General features: G+C 36.0%; 1 protein-coding gene across 7 annotated transcripts in view; it reads left to right on the forward strand.

Annotated features, from left to right (window-relative positions):
- Positions 1-19614, forward strand: part of SCMH1 (Scm polycomb group protein homolog 1) — a 182620-nt gene that overhangs the window by 59698 nt on the left and 103308 nt on the right. For 4 of the 7 annotated variants that reach the window (XM_055341782.1, XM_055341781.1, XM_055341787.1 and 1 more), the window contains 2 exons: positions 207-230; positions 9793-9863. In XM_055341782.1, coding sequence (XP_055197757.1) covers positions 207-230; positions 9793-9863 — 95 coding nt within the window. Of the gene's footprint in view, positions 1-206; positions 231-8772; positions 8909-9792; positions 9864-19614 lie in introns of all 7 variants that reach the window. The other 3 variants (XM_055341786.1, XM_055341785.1, XM_055341783.1) reach the window with 2 other exon arrangements.

The raw sequence follows: 19614 nt of genomic DNA on the forward strand, positions 1-19614 counted from the left end.
CAGTTTCTAAGAGTTTAGCCTTAGGAGTGAGGAAGAATTAGGTGGTATATTCCACAACTACTAGTAACACACTCAGTATCTTTTAAAATGAGAGGCTTGGATTACACAAACTCTCAAGCCTTCATTTTACCCCAGAACTTTACCTTTCTATCATTTTGGCATGTTTGTCATGATGACTTACACTGAAACATTTTTTTCTTTAATAGAAGCTACTGACATCCTGGAACTAGGTAAGACTTCTTTCTTGTATTTCTGTTAAATATGAATACTAACCAAACCAGAGATTAGAGTGTGACTTGGAAAAGAATGCTATGCTGTGTGTCCCATGGGCTAGTGAGTCCTGTGCTCATCTGCTTTAGGAGCCTTTGCAGCCAGTCCTTATCAGGAGGTGCAGACCAAGCTAACAAAGATGAGGGGTAGGGGAAGCACAGGGGCTGACCCAAACTGGAAGTTAACTCTTAATTCACTGAATCTAGAACTAAAACAAACCCTGATGGCCCATAAATCAGAATTTGTTGGGGTTTTCCCAAAAGAAATTATTCATGAGATATATTGAACTGAAATTTAACCTAAATATTTTCTTTAAATTTTAACTAAACACAATCAGAAATATTAACAATCGAAATAGCAAGAATCAAAGTGCTACTACATTTAGTTTTCATCCCTACAGGGTGTACCTCTCAGGACTAGGATTCAAGAAATAATGTTAATGTTAATAATTCTTAATCAGCCTTCAGGATTTCTACATAAATGTCAGTCTTAACTTCTTAGTCCTTTAAAATCTTTCTTTATATTATATAAATATTATTATCCTAATGCCTTTATCAGTTTTTGTTCAGATATTTTTATATATTTTGTTACTGCAACTTCATGTGTTCAGCTCTATTATGATCACTATCTTTTTATTCCCTCTTGCCTTTTCTTCCAAAACCATTACTTTTATTGCCAACTGACAAAAAAGATAGCGTAGAACACTAGACTAGGAGTCAGAACTCCTGGGTTCTTCGAAAGTCAGCTACACTTAATAACTTTGTGATGCCGATCCTTAGTTTTCCAACTTGGAAAATGGGGATAATAATCCCATTCTCCCTACTTCACAGGGTTTTTAAGAAGATTATGTGAGCTAATAGATGTGAAAGCATCTTAAAACCTCTCAAATACTTTTCACCTTTGGAGGTTGTTATTTTCATTCGGTTGAGGAACTATCCTCAGATAATTACTCTAAGTCAAATCTTGGAACATTCCTTGAAGTGAAGTGTTCTATGAATGTGAGCTGAAAAAAATGATTGAAATGAAATAATGTAGGTAAAAGGCCTAGCACTTGATAAACAATAAATGAGAATCACTTTTTAAGGACTTAAATCTTGCCTCAAGCTAAGGCATTGTTGTATGATAGAAATAGCACAGACATAAGAATCAGATAGCCCTTCATTCAAATCCCTGTTCCCTACTTACCAGTTTTGTGACTTTGAGAAAATTACTTAATCTTTCTGAGCCTATTTCTTCATCTTTAAACTGTCAATAAAACATACTTTTCTGGTTATAATGAACTTAGGAGATACTGAACACTGTGTGGCATGGTGTAGGCAAATGGAAGGTACTCAGAGCTGCTGCTGATTTTGGTTCTGTTGCTAATATGGTAACAATTACATACGGTTCAGTGACAAGGTATGCTGTGAACAATCTATTTTGTTGGTAGGTAATTGTAAAAAGTGGATACTCAATTTAGCATGGAGTACATAGAGCAATGTTAAAATTTGAGAGTATATTTTTCCTTGTACAAGGAGTAGAAGCTGTGCTAACATAACACAAGCATAGCCAGGCATAGCCTCTGATGAGTTGATCCTGCAGGTTTCATTTTGCCCATCAGGCATAGAAGGCAACCCCAAATATCAAACTGAAATGAAATTCAGTAGATTTTTAGAATCTCCAAGTTTGGAAAAGACCTTAAGGTAATCTAACTTGGCCCAGCATTTCAAATTTGACATTTTGAGTATCTTATAAAATGCCTTGTCTTGAAATCCTCAAAGTTGTTGGGGACTTACAGCATCCTCAGGAACTCTCTTCATATTCAGACAGATATTTATTGGGCCCCCGATTTGTTTTTTTGTAAATTTTCTGTCAATCATACTTACAACTTTTAGGGCAATATGGAATAATTTAGCCAATTTTTCACTCACCAGCCTCTAGTTATTAGAAAGCACCTCTAGGGACTGCCTGTTCACTGCCATGCTACCTTCCTAGTTGAAGCACCATTATCTCATACCTGGGTTATTAGAATAGCTTCCTAATTAGTCTTCCTGCCTTCAGCCTTGTCCTCCTCTAATCCATCCTTCACACTGTAGACAGAATGACTCTTCCCCCAGAGCCTTCAGGGCTTCTTATTAATGTGGTGTAGGAGACTTTCTGATACCTGAACACTACTTTGATCTAAAACCTCTTTTCTTTCTGTTTTTTTTTTTTATTTTAGCATGAGTTTCTATTTATTTTTTTAACTTTTATTTTTTATTTTATTTAAATTCAATTAATTGACATATAATGGGTTATTGGTTTCAGAAGCTGAGGTCAGTGATTGATCAGTCTTTTTTTTTAAGATTTTATTTACTTATTCATGAGAGACACAGAGAGAGAGGCAGAGACACAGGCAGAGGGAGAAGCAGGCTCCCTGCGGGGAGTCTGATGTGGGACTTGATCCTGGGACTCCAGGATCACGTCCTGGGCCAAAGGCAGGGGCCAAACCGCTGAGCCACCCAGGGATACCCAGTCAGTCTTATATAATACCCAGTACTCATTATATCCTGTGCCCTCCTTAATGTCCATCACTCAGTTACCTTGTCCCCCACCACCCTCCCCTCCTGCAGCCCGCAGCTTGTTTCCTATGATTAAGAGTCTCTTACGGGTTTCCCTCTCTGATTTCGTCTTGGGTTTTTTTTTTCTTCTCTTTTTTTAAACTCTATCCATTAGCCATACCAAAATATTCAGTCTTTAGAGAGGTACCTTTTCTTACTTCTGGGTCTTTATACATGCTTTTCTTTCAGTCTAAAACAAAAGATTCTTCAAAGAATTTTCTCTCAAGTTTCCTGGGTGTCTCAGTCGATTAAAGCATCTGCCTTCAGCTCAGATGCTGGAGTCCTGGGATCTCAGGTTCCTGGGATCCAGCCCCACATTGGGCTCCCTGTTCAGAGGGGAGTCTACCTCCCCCTCCCCTCTGCTTGTGCATTCTCTCTCTCTCTCAAATAAATAATCTTTAAAAAAATTTTTGTCTTGGCCGACTTGCTGTTTATCATTTTAACACTTTAATTTAGAAGTGTAGAGGTTACTTTCTCTGGGAATCCCTCCACAAGCCCTCCTAGAGCACCCTCTGTAGCCAACTATAGTACTTATCATACTTTATTATAGTTGGTTGTTTAATTTCTGGCCCTCAGTGAAGCTCCGTAAGGGCAAGAACAATATTTTGATCATAGTTGTATCTTCAGCGCCCAGCACAATGCTTTGATACACATAAATAGATTTGTTGAATGGATAGATGAATGGATGGTTAGATGAAAAAATGGCTCCAAGACTTTGCTTGCCTCTTCAAGCTGAATGTTCATTGATCCTTCAGCTGTTCCTCAGGTGATGTGATTTTGTGTCGCTTCATTTAGGCTTTGGTTTGTTAGTTCCTAGAACTAAATTTGATATCCCAGGTGTGATTTCACTAGTCCAGAAAAGAGTAGCACTGTTGCATGCTTGCTTCTACTTTTCACTCACTTTTCATTCACTAAACTTTTATGGAGCCTGTGGTAAGTTTCAGGCACTGTGTTAAACAATGAAGATTAAAAAAAATAATAATAAAGATAGCTGCTATCTGTAAAGAGCTTAAATAAATGGATGATGTGAAAAGTATGAAAATAAAGGTATGAACAGGAATGTTACAGAAGCTAAGAAATGTTGGGATTTGTTCTGGGAAACAGGGAGAGTCAGACATTTCTTTTTGGCATGGTGTTTTATCTTTAGATGATGGATTAAAAATTATCAAGTTACTAATCTCAAAGGCCTATGGACACTGTTTTGAGAATGAACCACTGTGTATCTCATAAACTTAAGCTTTGGGCATTTAAAAATGTCTAGGTCTTATTAGTGCTGGATATGCCATAACTTACTAATCATTTGAAAGTGCCAAAAAAACATGGTTTAGGGTAGGCCTTATAAAAAATACTTGCTCTATTTAAATTGGTTTTGAAATTACATGAAACAAAGTGCTCCTTGTGCTGGAACAGACTAATGAGAGGAACAGAACAGAGACCAGAGATAGGTCTAAATGTATATAAGAAATTAATATGTGATCAAGGTGACATTTCAGTGTCCCCAATCAATGGGGAGAAGGTGATTTATTCAATAAATTGTGGTGAGCACATTTATTGAATAAAGGTGAAAAGAAAGCAGCATCTTTGCCTTATCTCTGAAAATAAATTCGAGATAGATCAGACATTTAAATGTAAAAAAAAAAAAAAGTGAAACCTGAGAAATCCTAGAAGAAAACATGGTTTAGTGTTTCTTAAATATTGAAGAAAGCATGATGTAAAAGCCAAGAAGTCATAAAGAATAAGACAGAGAAATTGAAGGGTAAATCCTAGCAGACAGAGACAGATGTCTTCAAGATACATGACAGGCAAAGGATTAATATCCTTAATCTACATGGAACTCTTAGAATCTGTGAGAAAACCAAAGAATACCTCAGTGAAAAATGATAAAAATAAAATACAAATGGACTAAAAAGATCTTCAACTTTATTAGTAATCAAAGAATTGAAAATAAAAGTGTAATAGTATTTTGTTTTTTCTCTGGTAAGATTTAACCAAAGTATAGAGATTATTAAAGCAGTTTTATTTATTTTTTTATTAAAGCAGTTTTATCAAGGATATAAGAAACATTTTCTTGGGGATCCCTGGGTGGCTCAGCGGTTTAGCACCTGCACTTGGCCTAAGGCACAATCCTGGAGTCCCGGGATCGAGTCCCACATCGGGCTCCCAGCATGGAGCCTGCTTCTCCGTCCTGTGTCTCTGCCTCTCTCTCTCTCTCTCTCTCTCTCTCTCTCTCTCTCTCTCTCATAAATCAATCAATCAATCTTAAAAAAAAAACATTTTCTTATGCACTATTGGCAGGAATTATATTGTATCAAAATATAAAATATGTCTGTTCTTCGTCCATTCATTCCCCCCACTTGCCCTAAAGTGATAATCTTAAAAATGTTAAAAGAATACAAAAAATACTCATCAAAAATTAGAAAATGCTTATATGACCACTGAGAGCATATAACAGATACTTTTGTTAACTAATATAAATTATGGCACATATAAACTATGGAACAGTTTTCAGACAGTAATCTTGGGGAAGAATTTCTGATCTAAAGACTATGATTATCTTTATTTCTCTTAGGAATTTAGGTTCCACACTTAAGGTGGAATGAGGGTAGAGTTCTTGTAGAGAAATGTGGCCAAATAGTAACCAGCATGAGTAGAGGTGCCTCATGTAACCAGGTCAAATTAGCAGCATTTGAGGGATTTGGGACATATTTAGAAAGAGAGGTTGTGTGTATTATGCCTGGGACCAATAGGTAGAGGTTAAAAGAAAGCAGACTTTGACTGACTATAAAGGTTAAAGTCTATCCATTTGTACTATGGAATAATAAGTAAATAAGGAATTTATCATCATTGGAAGTATTCAAGCAGAGGCTAGAGGGAGCTTGAGGTCTCAACTTTTATATCACCCCATCAAAATGCCTTTCTTGACTATCTGCCTAACATAGGACACACATAACCTCAGCATTCTTTCCCTTTTACCTTGCTTTCTTTTTTCTTTATTTGAAAAAGGCCAAATAGGGGCCACATAAAAGGTGTCTCTCTATTGCCCTCTAAAGCAACTGACATATTTATTTATTTATTTGTTTGTTTTTCTTCCCCTTTAGAAAGTAAGCTCCATGTGGTCAGAGACTTTGGCTATTTTATTCTTTGCTGTATATCACTAGTGCCTAGAGCTAGGATTGGCACATAGTAGGTGTGCAGTAAGTATTTGTTGAATGAACGAGTATTAGAGAAAGGTATTTATGCATTCAACTGGGTGGATCCTTGTGCTTGACATTTTGGGGATTTTTAATTTTTTAAAGGTACTTCTATGTAGTGTGTCTCTTCAGGGTAGGGATTTCACTTCCTAATAAGTATAACTATCAAGTCATATGCATTAGAGTTTATAAGATACTTTAATAAGTGTTATTCAGTAATATAAATGAGATGACTGTTTTTTTCTTACCTGTAAAGTCTCAGGTCCAGTGATTCCTTTCTAGAGCATCTGTCCATAACTTCGCCATCTCAGATAGTTCCTAGCCTCTGTCCATCACACTATTTTATTTCCTTCAAATACTTACCACTTATTAACTTATTTATTTGGTTATGTGTTAATTGTGCCTCATCTACCAGAATGTAAATTCCATGAGGGCAGGGACCACCTGTCTTATCCCAGCACTGAGAATACTGCCTGGCACATAGAGGAATATTCAAACATCAGTTGAATGAATAATTGAAATCATTTTATAAATTATAAAACAGTATACTTACATGAGTTAATAATACTAATCTTCACAGTAATCCTTGACCCCAGTAACAGATCAAATTTTCCTGTTCTGCATTCTCAAGGCAATCTATACTACCTCATTAATTTAAATTGATCATAATGATATCAGATTATTTGTTATTATTTATTTAATATCTCTGCTTATTTCTAAACTGCAAGCTCCATGAATTTAGGAACCATGTCTGTCTTATTCCTCTTACATTTAACACAGTGCTTTTGTACTTGGATGGAGTTTAATAAATATTTATTGAATGAATAAGTGTGTGTACAATTTTGCATGATAGATACTATCTCTATCCTTATGATGAGCAAACTGATACTTGGAAGGATTAAATAATTTATCCAAGATAGTTATAGAAACAAGACTTTAGGAGTGTAGTCGGTTAAGCATCTTCCTTCAGCTCAGGACATGATCCTGGGGTCCTGGGATTGAGCCCTTCATTCGGCTCCCTGCTTAGTGGGGGGTGGGGGTGTCTGCTTTTCCTCTCCCTCTGCCCCTCCTCCCTCCTTATATTCTCTCTCTCTCTCTCAAATAAATAAACAAAATCTTAAAAAAAAAATCCAAGACTTTATCCAGCATCTTCTGACTCTCAATATTACATTCTTTTAACTACACCAGTAATTCCTAGACACAGATGTGAATCAGAATTACTTAGGGAACCTTTGAAAATACAGATTTTCAGACCACACCCAAAGCCCATTGAATGAGTACCTCTGAGGATGTGGCCCAAAACTTGATTGAAAGAAATGAGAAAAATTATTTAGGAGATTCTGGTGCTAAGTAACATTTGGGAATCAATGATATATGCCAAGGGTTGGCAAATCCAGCCCACTGCCTATTTTTATAAATAAAGTTTTAGTGGAACACAGCCATGTTGATTCATGTACATATTATCTGTGGTCATTTTCAGGCTACAGTGCACAGTTGAGTATTTGTGACAGAGATTGTGTGGCCCACAAAGGGTAAAATTTTTACAGTCTGGTCCTTTACAGAATGCTTGCCGACCCCTCCCTGATCTGTACCTTGCTGCCTGTCCTATTTTTGTGTGTGCAGTTGGAGATGTAGTAGACATATGGAGATGACATTTGGCTCCATTATGGGCATTACAGTAGGTGCTCAAACATTCTTATTGAGTCAATAAAAATTAACTTGTTTGCAATTTACCTGAAATTAAGAGACTAAGCCCTAGGAAGCATAGGCAGCAAAATTTAAGAAAAATACTAATCTAGGTATGGTTCAATTACAGTTGGTGAACTGCTTTTAACAAACAGATTCATTTTCATTCAATTGGTAATAGGGTGTTCTCTAAATGGAGAAAGATGTGAGGTTTCTTGCCTAACAAGGGACTGATTACCATAATTGATGTGTAATAGAGAACTATAATTAATACCTCAACTATTTTGGTACCCCTGATACTGCCATAATTTTTAAAACCAAAGTCTCTTGGGTGCTTGTGGTCAAAACTCAAGCTACTACAAGCAATTACCCAGGACTGACCAAACCTCTAGACCTGCGCTGTCTGATACAGTAGCTGTTAACTAGATGTAGGAATTTAAATTAAATCAAATTAATTTAAATTTCTCACTCACACATCTCAAGTGTTCAGTAGTTACCCATGGCTTAGTGGCTGCCTTGCTGGACAACACAGACACAAAACATTTCTGTCATTACAGGAGGTTTTAGTGGACAGTGCTGCCATAGATGCTGGAGTTGCAGGAGTTGCAGTTCACTCAAATTCCAGACTTTCTATGTGACTTAACCTTTATTTGTAAGAATGGGATAGTACTTTTTAATGTTTTCTTTTTCTAACAGCAAATAGTGATGAAATATATTCATTCTTTGGTGTAGGGATGTCTCAGCTAAGAGCAAACTCTTTATTACATTCTGATAAGCTCTTTAAATCTTGATTCCAAGAAATATCTATCCCATTTACCTTATGGACTCTGTATTCACGATAGTTAATCACTGGCCAGTTCATTAAGTGGTTCAGAACTGATCGTGATTTCTGGCCAAATCCATTTGGCTTGCTTAAGGATGATGGGAAAGGGACCAGTTTTAAAACAGAAGCTGTAAAGTCAATAGAGTATATAAAGTCTTGGCAACATCTTTGAAGTGATTTAGATTTCATCATTCAGTGAATCATTTTTATTCCCAACATCTAGTGCTTTTTACATGGTCCAAAGTGGCCCTGTGCTACTCCACTGCAGAGGAAACATCAAGAAATGCTGGTTTGCTACAGTATTTTAGTTTGTGAGAGTCTCTGGGATCTTCCCTGCACCATCATGGGGTCACCTCTAGGTGGGTATTAGGGGGAGATTGGTAATTGATTTAACCTTTAATAAAGAACTTCGTCATCTTTTGTGATTTTATAAGATATAGATAGATATAGATATAGATATATATTTAACAGCTTGTTTGTTAAAATGTTTTCCCTGCCCCAGCAGTGTTACCTTGAAGACTTTCTCTAGCACAGTGTTCCTCAAACTTTGAGAGGCTCTGAAAGCCACTTTAAGAAGCTAAAAGATCCTCTAGACTCCCTAACTTATTCTTACTCTCATCAGAAATGCTACCAAGGACCTACTTTTCTGTAAAGTACCAGATCTTTGTCATTTTGCACCTCAGCAGCACAGCTGTGGCAAGAATGGGAGTGGATTGGGGATGGGTAAAAGAGAGAGAGCAAGGATTCAAGTATAATCTCACTTATTCTGGCTTTTCATGCCATCAAACCATTTTACCCTATTCTCTCCTTCATTCTTTCTGAGCTAAGATGATGGGATCCAACTGTATTGGGTGTTAAAACCTATCATTTGATGGTATTAAGGGATCTGTTCAGGAGTCAGGTGTTCAGAAAGATTCTCCTCACCCACACTCTATGTCTGCTGTTCTGCTGTCCACAAACTTCCTGGACATTTCTGTGAGATACTGATATATCTTGCTCTGGCATTTGGATCACTTTAAGGACTAACATGAAGAACATGTAAGGTCATCTTCAGACCATGATGTTAAAACATTGACCTAAAATGATCCACTCTGGTCACCTAGATTTCTACCTTTAGATTTCTACTCTTGAGCCCAGTAGGGGAAAATAAGTTTTTTCTTACACCTAATGTTTAGTCTAGATTACAGCCCAAAAGGACTTTTTAGGAAGTTGACTGTGATAGAGATTTCTATTTCCTTTACAGGTCATTTTACCTGGGACAAATACCTAAAAGAAACATGTTCAGTCCCAGCGCCTGTCCATTGCTTCAAGCAGGTAATTGATTCTCAACATCTTTAGTAGGTGGGAGGCAAGTAGATTTGTTCTGGTCCTTAGGACAAGTAAAACATGAGGTAGGAGTCCTTGGACTTCTCACCTGAAGGCTCTAGAGTAAACTTCTATGGTAAGAATACAGCTCAAGGCTCAAAACTCATGAGTTTTGGCAGCAGTCTCTCCAACTTCTTCCCAAATAATACCTTTTCTTTTCTTAACCCCTTTGAGAATATGTTTTACTACTAAGAACAATACCCAATTTTTATGATAGCTCTTAATTCAGACAGATAGGAAACAGAGTTATAGCCCCTTGACAGTTCTTGCAAGTGGAGCAGTATTCATTTCTCTTTGCACAACACCCTAGCCAGTCTTACCTTTCCATAAGAATAATGGCAACGAGTTCCATTGGAGAGTATGTTAGGACCTTACTAGAGGTCACTCTGAGCTTCCCACATAGGATTAAGTGTCCCACACAATGCATTGATAATGTTGACTGTATCAGAGCATGATAAGGCTGGTAAACAAAGAAGTGTACTGCTAAACAGAGCTAAACATCAGGAAGCTATTTATACCTTCCTTTATTATCCAAGTGTTTATTTCCTCGAATTGTCAGCATTTCACTTTGAATTTTGTGTTCTAAATAAAAAATCTAGGACTTCTGCTCATTTTAAATAATAGGGACTAAAATCATAATACCACCTGAAATAATAATAATAAAGACAATATGTTAAACAGTGGTTTTCAAGTTACTGAATATTAGGCAGCCAAGCACAGTGATCTCTGAGGGATGAAAACAATTACTTGAGCCCCTTATGATTTCCCAGCTGTCTTAAGAGAATTTAGAGACAATGGCCCATTAAAGAGGAGCCCAGCGTGAGCCCAGTAGCTCTCTAATTTGAAGAAATGGAGCTGAGTGGGGAAACTGAGGTGGCTAGAATTTGGAGGACAGAGTGCCAAGAGCTGCACAGAAAGAAAACCACAGAGATCTGCAGAGAGCCCTATTTAAGTATTCAGCAGAGTGATGTTGTTCCATGTACATGTATGCAGATGAGGAAACTACCCGAAATCCAGGAAAAAAAAAAATCTGACAGGATTGGAAGGAATAGAGCCCCATACTCCCACAGGGCTGGGAATAATGACTGATTCTACCAGCCAGACTAGAAAATCGCATAATTCATGTGGCATCAGGTGGGAAACTTGGGAAGATCTTACTCAGTAATGGGAAATAATTAGCCTTAGAATGAGCACTTCTCTGGACCTGCCTAACAAATTATAAAAGCACAACTCAAGGGGATCCCTGGGTGGCTCAGCGGTTTAGTGCCACCTTCGGCCCAGGATGTGGTCCTGGAGTCCCGGGATCGAGTCCCACATCAGGCTCCCTGCATGGAGCCTGCTTCTCCCTCTGCCTGTGTCATTGCCTCTCTCTCTCTCTCTGTATGTCTCTCATGAATAAATAAATAAATAAAATCTTAAAAAAAAAAACCAGGACTCAAAATGATCAAACTATTTTCAGGTAACTTAAATGCACCTAAGAGCACAGCACAAGACAAAATGCAAAAATGAACAGTAACCAACAAGGAAAAAGGCAAAATGTCTGGCATCCAGTCAAAGATCACCAGGCATGTAAAGAGGAAAACATAATCAGTCCTGAGCAGAATAATCATCCAGTTGAAACAGACTCAGAACCTGTATAGATCTTAGAACAGCAGGCAAAAACATTAAAACATTTCTTTTATTTCCATGTGTTTGAAAGCTAAGCAGAGACATGGATATAAAAAGACTCATATTGAACTACTATGTGCAAAATGAAAAATACTCTAGATGGGATTAATGGCAGAAGAAGAGATCAGTAAACTTGAAGACATAGCAGTAGAAGCTATCCAAAATGAAACACAGAGAAGAATCTTAAAAAGATGAAAAAGAACATCAGTGAGCCAAAGGATAACTTCCCTTTCCATGGGATAACTTCATAGACCATCTAATTAAAGCAAAGGAGATGAGGGACAGAAAACGTATCTGAAGATCTAATGGCTAAAAAATTTCCAAAATTGAGGAAAATGTAAATCCACAGATTGAAGAGGCTCTAAGAATCCCCTCCCCCAAATAAAAGACAAGAAAACTACATAAACACATCATAAATGCTCAAAAGTTAGCAATAGAGAACATCTTAAAAGCAGCCAGAGAAAAAAGACACTACATACAGGGTAAGTAAGATGAGAACATTATATTTTCTTGTTGGAAACGATGCAAAGAAGAAAGTTGAATAACATGTTGAAAGTACCAAAAGCAAAAACTGTCAACCTCGAATTCTATACCTAGTATAAAGATCTTCCAAGAACAATACCAGGTGGAATTACAGATCTATAAAAAGGAGTAAAAGTCTCTGATAATTATAATTACAACGGCAGATATGTAAGATTTTTCCTTATTATTTGAATCTCTACAAAAGATAATTGTGTAAACAATAATAATCATATTGTTATTGTAGAGGTGATAATAGATGTATAAGTAAAATGTATAGCATAAATGCCCAAGAGAGGAGAAATCTTAAACATACTGTTAAGATTCTTGAAACAGTATGGTATTATTTGAAGACAGACTGATAAGTTAAACATGTTAACTATAAACAGCAAAGCAATCACTAAAATAGTAGGAAATAAATAGCAGCTGGTAGACTTAAATCCAACCATTTCAGTAATCAAATTAATTATAATTGGTCTAAATGCCCATTTAAAAGGTTGAGATTATCACATTGAATTTTTAAAAAAGATCCAATTATATATTGCTTGCAAGAAATTATACTTTAAATATAAGGACATAAATAACTTAAAAAGTAAAAGGATGGAAAATGATTAGCCACAATAAAACTAAAATGACTGTATTAATATCAAAGTATATTTCAGAGTAGAGAATACTGCCAGGGATAAAAAAGGTGATTTCATCATGAAAAGGGGACAGACATTTTTACATGAAGCAAAAAATGATAGAAATATAAGAAGAAATGAATACATCTAAATTTATTTATAGAGTTCTAATACTCCCCTGTAGGATTAAAGAACAAGTAGTAGGAAATCAACAAATGAATAGTAGGCATCAGCAACACTGTCAACCAGCCAGACCTAACGGACAGGTAGAGAGCACCCCCAGCAACAGAATGTACATTCTTTTCAAGTGCACACAATGTTTAACGAAGTTAGACCATATTCTGGACCATAAGGTAAGTTCTGATAAATTTAAAAGGATGTAAGTAATATAAAGTATATTCTCAGGTTACATTGAAGTTAAATTAAAAAATTAATGCGAAAAGTTATCTGGAAAACCTCCAAATATATGGAAACTAAGTAACACATTTCTAAATACTCCTTGGGTATAGAAAAATTAAAAATGGGCATTAGAAAATATTTTCAGGGCAGCCCAGGTGGCTCAGCGGTTTAGTGCCGCCTTCAGCCCAGGGTGTGATCCTGGAGACCTGGGATTGAGTCCCACGTTGGGCTCCCTGCATGGAGCCTGCTTCTCCCTCTGCCTATGTCTCTGCCTCTCTCTCTCTCTCTGTGTCTCTCATGAATAAATAAATAAAATCTTTAAGAAAAAAAGAAAGAAAATATTTTCAACTAAATGGAAATGAACATTTCAAAATTGTGGATTGCTACTAAAGCAGTCCTTATAGTGCCAAACACTGATAAGAAAAAGAAGAGTTTCGTTCTCTGACCTCAGCTTTCATTTTAAATAATGAAGGGGAGAAATAAATCAAGTTAACTGCAAAGTAAGCATAGGAAAGGATATAATAAAGATCAGAGCATAAACCAATAATAGAAGAAACAAAAATAATAGAGAAAATCATTGAAGTCAAAAGCTGATTCTTTGCAAAGATCAATAGAAATTATAAACCTCTAACTAGATTAATCAGTAATAAAACACAGATTAACTAATGTCAGAACTGGAAGTGATGACTGACATCACTGTTGATTCTATGAATATTACAAGGATAATAAAGGATTATGAACAAATTTATACCTTTAAATTTGACAACTTAGTTGAAATGGATAATTTTCATGAATAACACAAATTACCAAAGTTCACTGAATAGCACTATTTCTGTTACAGAAGTTGAATTCGTAGTTAAGAAATTTCCCACAAAGAAAATTTCAGGCCTAGATGACTTCACTGGTGAATTGTTCCAAACATTTAAGGAAAAGGTAATACATATTCTACACAGACTCTTCCAAAAAGTTTAAGAAAAGGGAATACATCATTCCAGCTCATTCTACGAGGCAGGTATTATGCTGATACCAGAATCAGGTAAAGATACGGAAAGAAAACTACAAAGCAACATCCCATATGAAAATACATGTAAAAATTCTAAAGAAAATTCTAGGAAATTAATTCTAACGATATGTAATAATTTAACCGTGACCAGGTGGAGCTTAATTCCAAGAATGCTAGGTTGATTAAACATTCAAAAGTCAATTGGTGGGACGTCTGGGTGGCTCAATGGTTGAGAGTCTGCCTTCAGCCCAGGGCATGATCCTGGAGTCCTGGGATTGAGTCCTACGTTGTGCTCCCTACATGGAGCCTGCTTCTCTCTCTGCCTGTGCCTTTGGCTCTCTTTCTCTGTGTCTCTCGTGAATAAATTAAATCTTTAAAAGCAAAAAAACAAACAGACAAAAAAACCGAAAGTCAATCAGTGTTTCACCATATGAACACACTAATGAAGAAAAAGTCTGGTCCTCTCAATAGATGTAAAAAAAAGCACTGACAAAGTCCACTGTCTAGTACTAATAAAAACTTTCAACAAATAAGAAATAGAAGAGAATTTCCTAAATACTACACCCTAAAAGGCATCTATGTAAAACTTAAAGATACCATATTTAATGGTAAAAATTTAAATGCTTTTCCCTTAATGTCAGGAACAAGACAAGGATGTCTGCTCTTGCCACTTCATTCAATATTGTACTGAGAATGTGACCAGGCAAAAAAAAAAAAAAAAAAAAAAAAAAAAAGAAAGAAAAGAAAAAGGAAGGGAAGGAAGAAAGAAAGGGATTCTGATTGAAAGATTAGAGCAACTACCAAGGAAAATATGTGGGTTGCGAATAAGTGCGTAAATTGATGGTTAACATTTTTTCATTAGGGAACTACAAAGTAAAATCGTGATGAGAGGCATACCTGGGTGGCTCAGTGGTTGAGTGTCTGCCTTTGGCTCAGGTTGTGATCCCAGGGTTGTGAGATCGAGTCCCACATCAGGCTCACTGAAGGGAGCCTGCTTCTCCCTCTGCCTGTGTCTCTGCCCCTCTCTGTGTGTCTCTGATGAATAAATAAATGAAAATCTTTTAAAAAATTATAATGAGATATCTCTATACATTTATTTAAATGCCTCTGATAAAAAGGACTGACCATACCCAATAGTGGGAATAATGTGGAGTAAATGGAACTTTCATAAAGTACTGGTGAAAACATAAAATTATTTAATTGCTTTAAAACGTAGTTTGCAAAAAACTTCAAACTACTGAGCCAAAAAAAAATCCACTAAATTAGGAATTGAATAATACATCTTTAACTTGAAAAAATGTTTATACCTCAGTACTATAGTTAAAAGTAACTCAATAGAAGACATAATAGAAAAGAAACTCTCATTTACAATAGCAGCATTTACAATAGGTATATACATATAGATATATGTAATATAAAGTGTATTCTCAGGTTACATTGAAATTAAATAAAAAATTAATATGAAAAAGTTATCTGGAAAACTTCCAAATATATTACAATATGTGTGTGTGTGTGTGTATGAATAAGCTGACAGATATGCAAAGCACCTTACCTAAAGCATGATTCAGTAAAAAAATTGACTTTGACTTTGTCAAAATTAAGTACTTCTGCCCTTCAAAAGACACTGGTAAAAGAGGGAAATATAAGCCATAGTCTTGGAAAATATTGGCAAATCAGACAGCTGACAGCAATGCTCTCCAAAATAATCTATCAATTTGGTGTAATTCCTATCAAAATCCCAGGTAACTACTTTCTAGAAATTGAGGTTATCCTAAAATTCTTAAAGAAACACAATGGAACCAAAATAGCCAAAACAATGTTGGAAATGGAGAACAAAATCACATTTCCTGATTTCAGAACTTACTATTAAGCTGCAATACTCAAGATATTGTGGTACTAGCATAAAGATAAACTTATAAATCAATGAATTAGACTCAAGAGTCCAGAAATAAACTCATGCATTTATGTTCAGTTGATTTTGGATGAGTATACCAAGACAGTTCAGTGGTATTTTCAACAATTGGTGCAGGGACCACTGGATATGCACATAAAAAAGAATGTAGTTGCACCCTACCTCCACATGATATACAAAAATTAACTCGAAGTAGATGATAGCCCTAAATGTCAGAGCTAAAACTGTAGAACCCTCAGAAGAAAACGTAGGAGTAAATCTTCATGACCTTGGATTAGGCAGTGGTTTTTTAGATATGGCACCAAAAACACAAACAACAAAAGATAGTTTATACTTCATAAAATTAAAAGCTTTTGTGCTTCCAGGGACACTATCAAGAAAGTGAAAAGATGACCCACAGAATGGGAAAATATTTGCAAATCATATCTGTTAAGGAACTTGTATCTTGAACATATGAAAAACTCTTAAAACTCAGTAGTTAAGACAACCTAATTTTTATTTATTTATTTTTTAATTTTTATTTTTTTATGATAGAGAGAGGCAGAGACATAGGCAGAGAGAGAAGCAGACTCCATGCACCGGGAGCCTGACATAGGACTCGATCCCGGGTCTCCAGGATCGCGCCCTGGGCCAAAGGCAGGCGCCAAACTGCTGCGCCACCCAGGGATCCCAAGACAACCTAATTTTTAAATGGGCAAAGAATTTGAATAGATATTTCTCCAAATATACACAAGTGACCAATAAGCACATAACAGATGTTTAACATCATTAATCTGTAGGGAAATGCAAATCAAAACTGCAGTGAGATACCACTTCACATATACTAGGGTAGTTGAAATTAAAAAGGCAGACAATAAGGATGCCTAGGTGGCTTAGTGGTTGAGAGTCTGCCTTCGGCTCAGGATGTGATCCCAGAGTCCCTCCACGGAGAGCCTGCTGCTCCTCTACCTATGTCTCTGCCTCTCTCTGTCTCTCACGAATAAATAAATAAAATCTTATTAAAAAATAAATAGGCTATGAAGAAATTGGAACCTTCATATTACTGGTTAGATTGTAAAATGCAATAGCCTCTTTAGAAAAGTTTAGAAGTTCCTCAAAATTTTAAACATAGAATTAGCACATGACCCAGGATTCTCACTGTTAGTTATACACAAGAGAAGGGAAGACATATGACCACATGAAACACAAATGGCATCATTATACATATATTTTATGTTATATAATATTGTACATGTTACGTACATTATACATAATAGCCAAAAAGAGGAAGCAACTCAAATGTCTATCAACTGATAAATGGTTAAGCAAAATGTAGTATGTCCATACAATGGAATATTAGTCATCAATAAAAATGAAGTACTGATAAATGCTACAACATAGATTAACCCTGAAAACATTATGCTAAGTAAAGAAAGGAACCACTCACATATAATATTAAATCTTCAGAATAGGCAAATCCATAGAAACAGACGATTAATGGTTTCTAGGGACTGGGGTGAGGGCAGAATGGGGAGAGACTGCTAATAGGTATGGGAATTCTTTGGAGGGATGATGAAAATGTTCTAAATTTAGATGAAGTGATGTTTGCGCAACTCTGAATATACTAACAACCACCAAGTTATACACTGTAAAAAGGTTAATTTTCTGGTATGTGAGTTAAACAAATACATACCATATGATCCACCCGTTTCACTTTTAGATAGTTACCCAAGAGAAAAGAAAATATATTTCCATAAAGAGATTTACACATGGGTGTTCGTAGAAGATTTGTAATAATCAAAAACTGGAAACACACCAAATGCTTATCAACATGATGTACTACTCAGCAATAAAAAGAAGTAAATTATTGATGCCTTCAACAATATGGATGAAATCAGAATAGTTTGTGGAGTGATAGTATTTACAAAAATCCTATAGCCAACATTACACTTGATGGTGAGAAACTAGAAGCTTTCCCACTAAGATCAGGAGCAAGACAAGGACGTCTCCTCTCACCTCTCCTTTTCAGTATCATGGTGGTAGTTTTAGATACTGCAAAAACACAAGAAAAGGAAATAAAAAATATACAGTTTGGCAAGGAAAAATTAAGACTCTTTGCAGATGACATAATTAAACCCTCCTAGAACTAATAAGCAGTTATAGCAAGTTTGCAAGATACAAGGTTAATATATATAAGTCAGTCATTTTGCTTTATACTGTAATGAACAAGTGGAATTTGCAATTAAAAACACAATTCCATTTAGCACCTCCAAAAACGAAATATTTAGGTATATATCTAACAGGATATATGCAAGATTTATATGAGGAAAACTATAAAATTCTGGTGTTGAAATCAAAGAGCTAAAAACAGTCCATGTTCAAGAATAGGAAGACTTGGGGTTCTGAGGTAGCTCAGTCAGTTAAGCGGCCAACTCTTGATTTTGGCTCAAGTCATAATCTCAGGGTGTAGTGATTGAGCCTCACATCAGGCTTCGTGTGGCATCTGCTTGAGATTCTCTCTCCCTCTGCACTTCCTCCCACTTGCTTGCTCGCTCTCTCTCATAAATAAAGTAAATAAAACCTTTAAAAAAAAAGACTCAATATTGTCAAGATGTCATTTCTTCCCAGTGTGACCTATAGATTCGATGCAAGCCTAATCAAAATTACAGCAAGTTATTTTGTGGAAAATTGATTCTAAAGTTTATGTGGAGAGAGAAAATATCTGGAATAACCAACATAATATTGAAGGAAAACAAGTTGGAATACTGACATTATCCAACTTAAAGGCTCGTTGTAAATAAACAGGAGTCAAGACAGTGTGGTATTTGCAAAAGAAGAGCCAGATGTATCAGTGGAACAGAATAGAGAGTCAATAAATAGTTCCATATAAGTAAAGACAACTGATCTTTGATAAAGAAGCAAAAGCGATACATTGGAGCTATGATAGTTTTTTCAATGAATAGCGCTTAAACAACTGGATGGCCACATGCAAAAAAAAAAGGAATCTAGATAGAAGCCTTACACCCTTACAAAAATTAACTCAAAGCAGGCCAGAGACTAAATGTCTAACTCAAAACTATAAAACTCCAGGAAGATAACATAGGAGAAGAACAAGATGACTCTGGGTGTGGTAATGACTTTTTAGAAAGGCACTATCCATGAAAGAAATAATTGATAAGCTGGATTTCATTAGAATTAAAACCTTCTGCTCTAAGAATGACAGTGTCAGGAGAATAGGAAGTTAAGCCATTGACTCGTAGAAAATGTTTGCAAAAGGCATATCTCATAAAGGAATGTTATCCAGAATATACAAAGAATGCTTAAAGTCTCAAAAAAAGAAAACAACTTGATTAAAAAATGGGCCAAAGATCTTAATAGATACCTCACCAAAGAAGACAGGCAGATGACAAAAAAGCATGTGAAAGATGTTCCACATCATGTATCATCAGAGAAACAAACACAAATTAACAGTAGTGAGATACCACTACACACCTATTAGAATGGCCCAAATCCAGAACACTAACATCACTGAAAGCTGGTGAGGATGTGGGGCAAAAGGAACTCATGTTCATTGTTGGTGGGAGTGCAAAATTACAC

Source organism: Nyctereutes procyonoides, unplaced genomic scaffold (genome assembly GCF_905146905.1).
Source record: "Nyctereutes procyonoides isolate TBG_1078 unplaced genomic scaffold, NYPRO_anot_genome, whole genome shotgun sequence".
NCBI classification, from domain to species: Eukaryota; Metazoa; Chordata; class Mammalia; order Carnivora; family Canidae; genus Nyctereutes; species Nyctereutes procyonoides.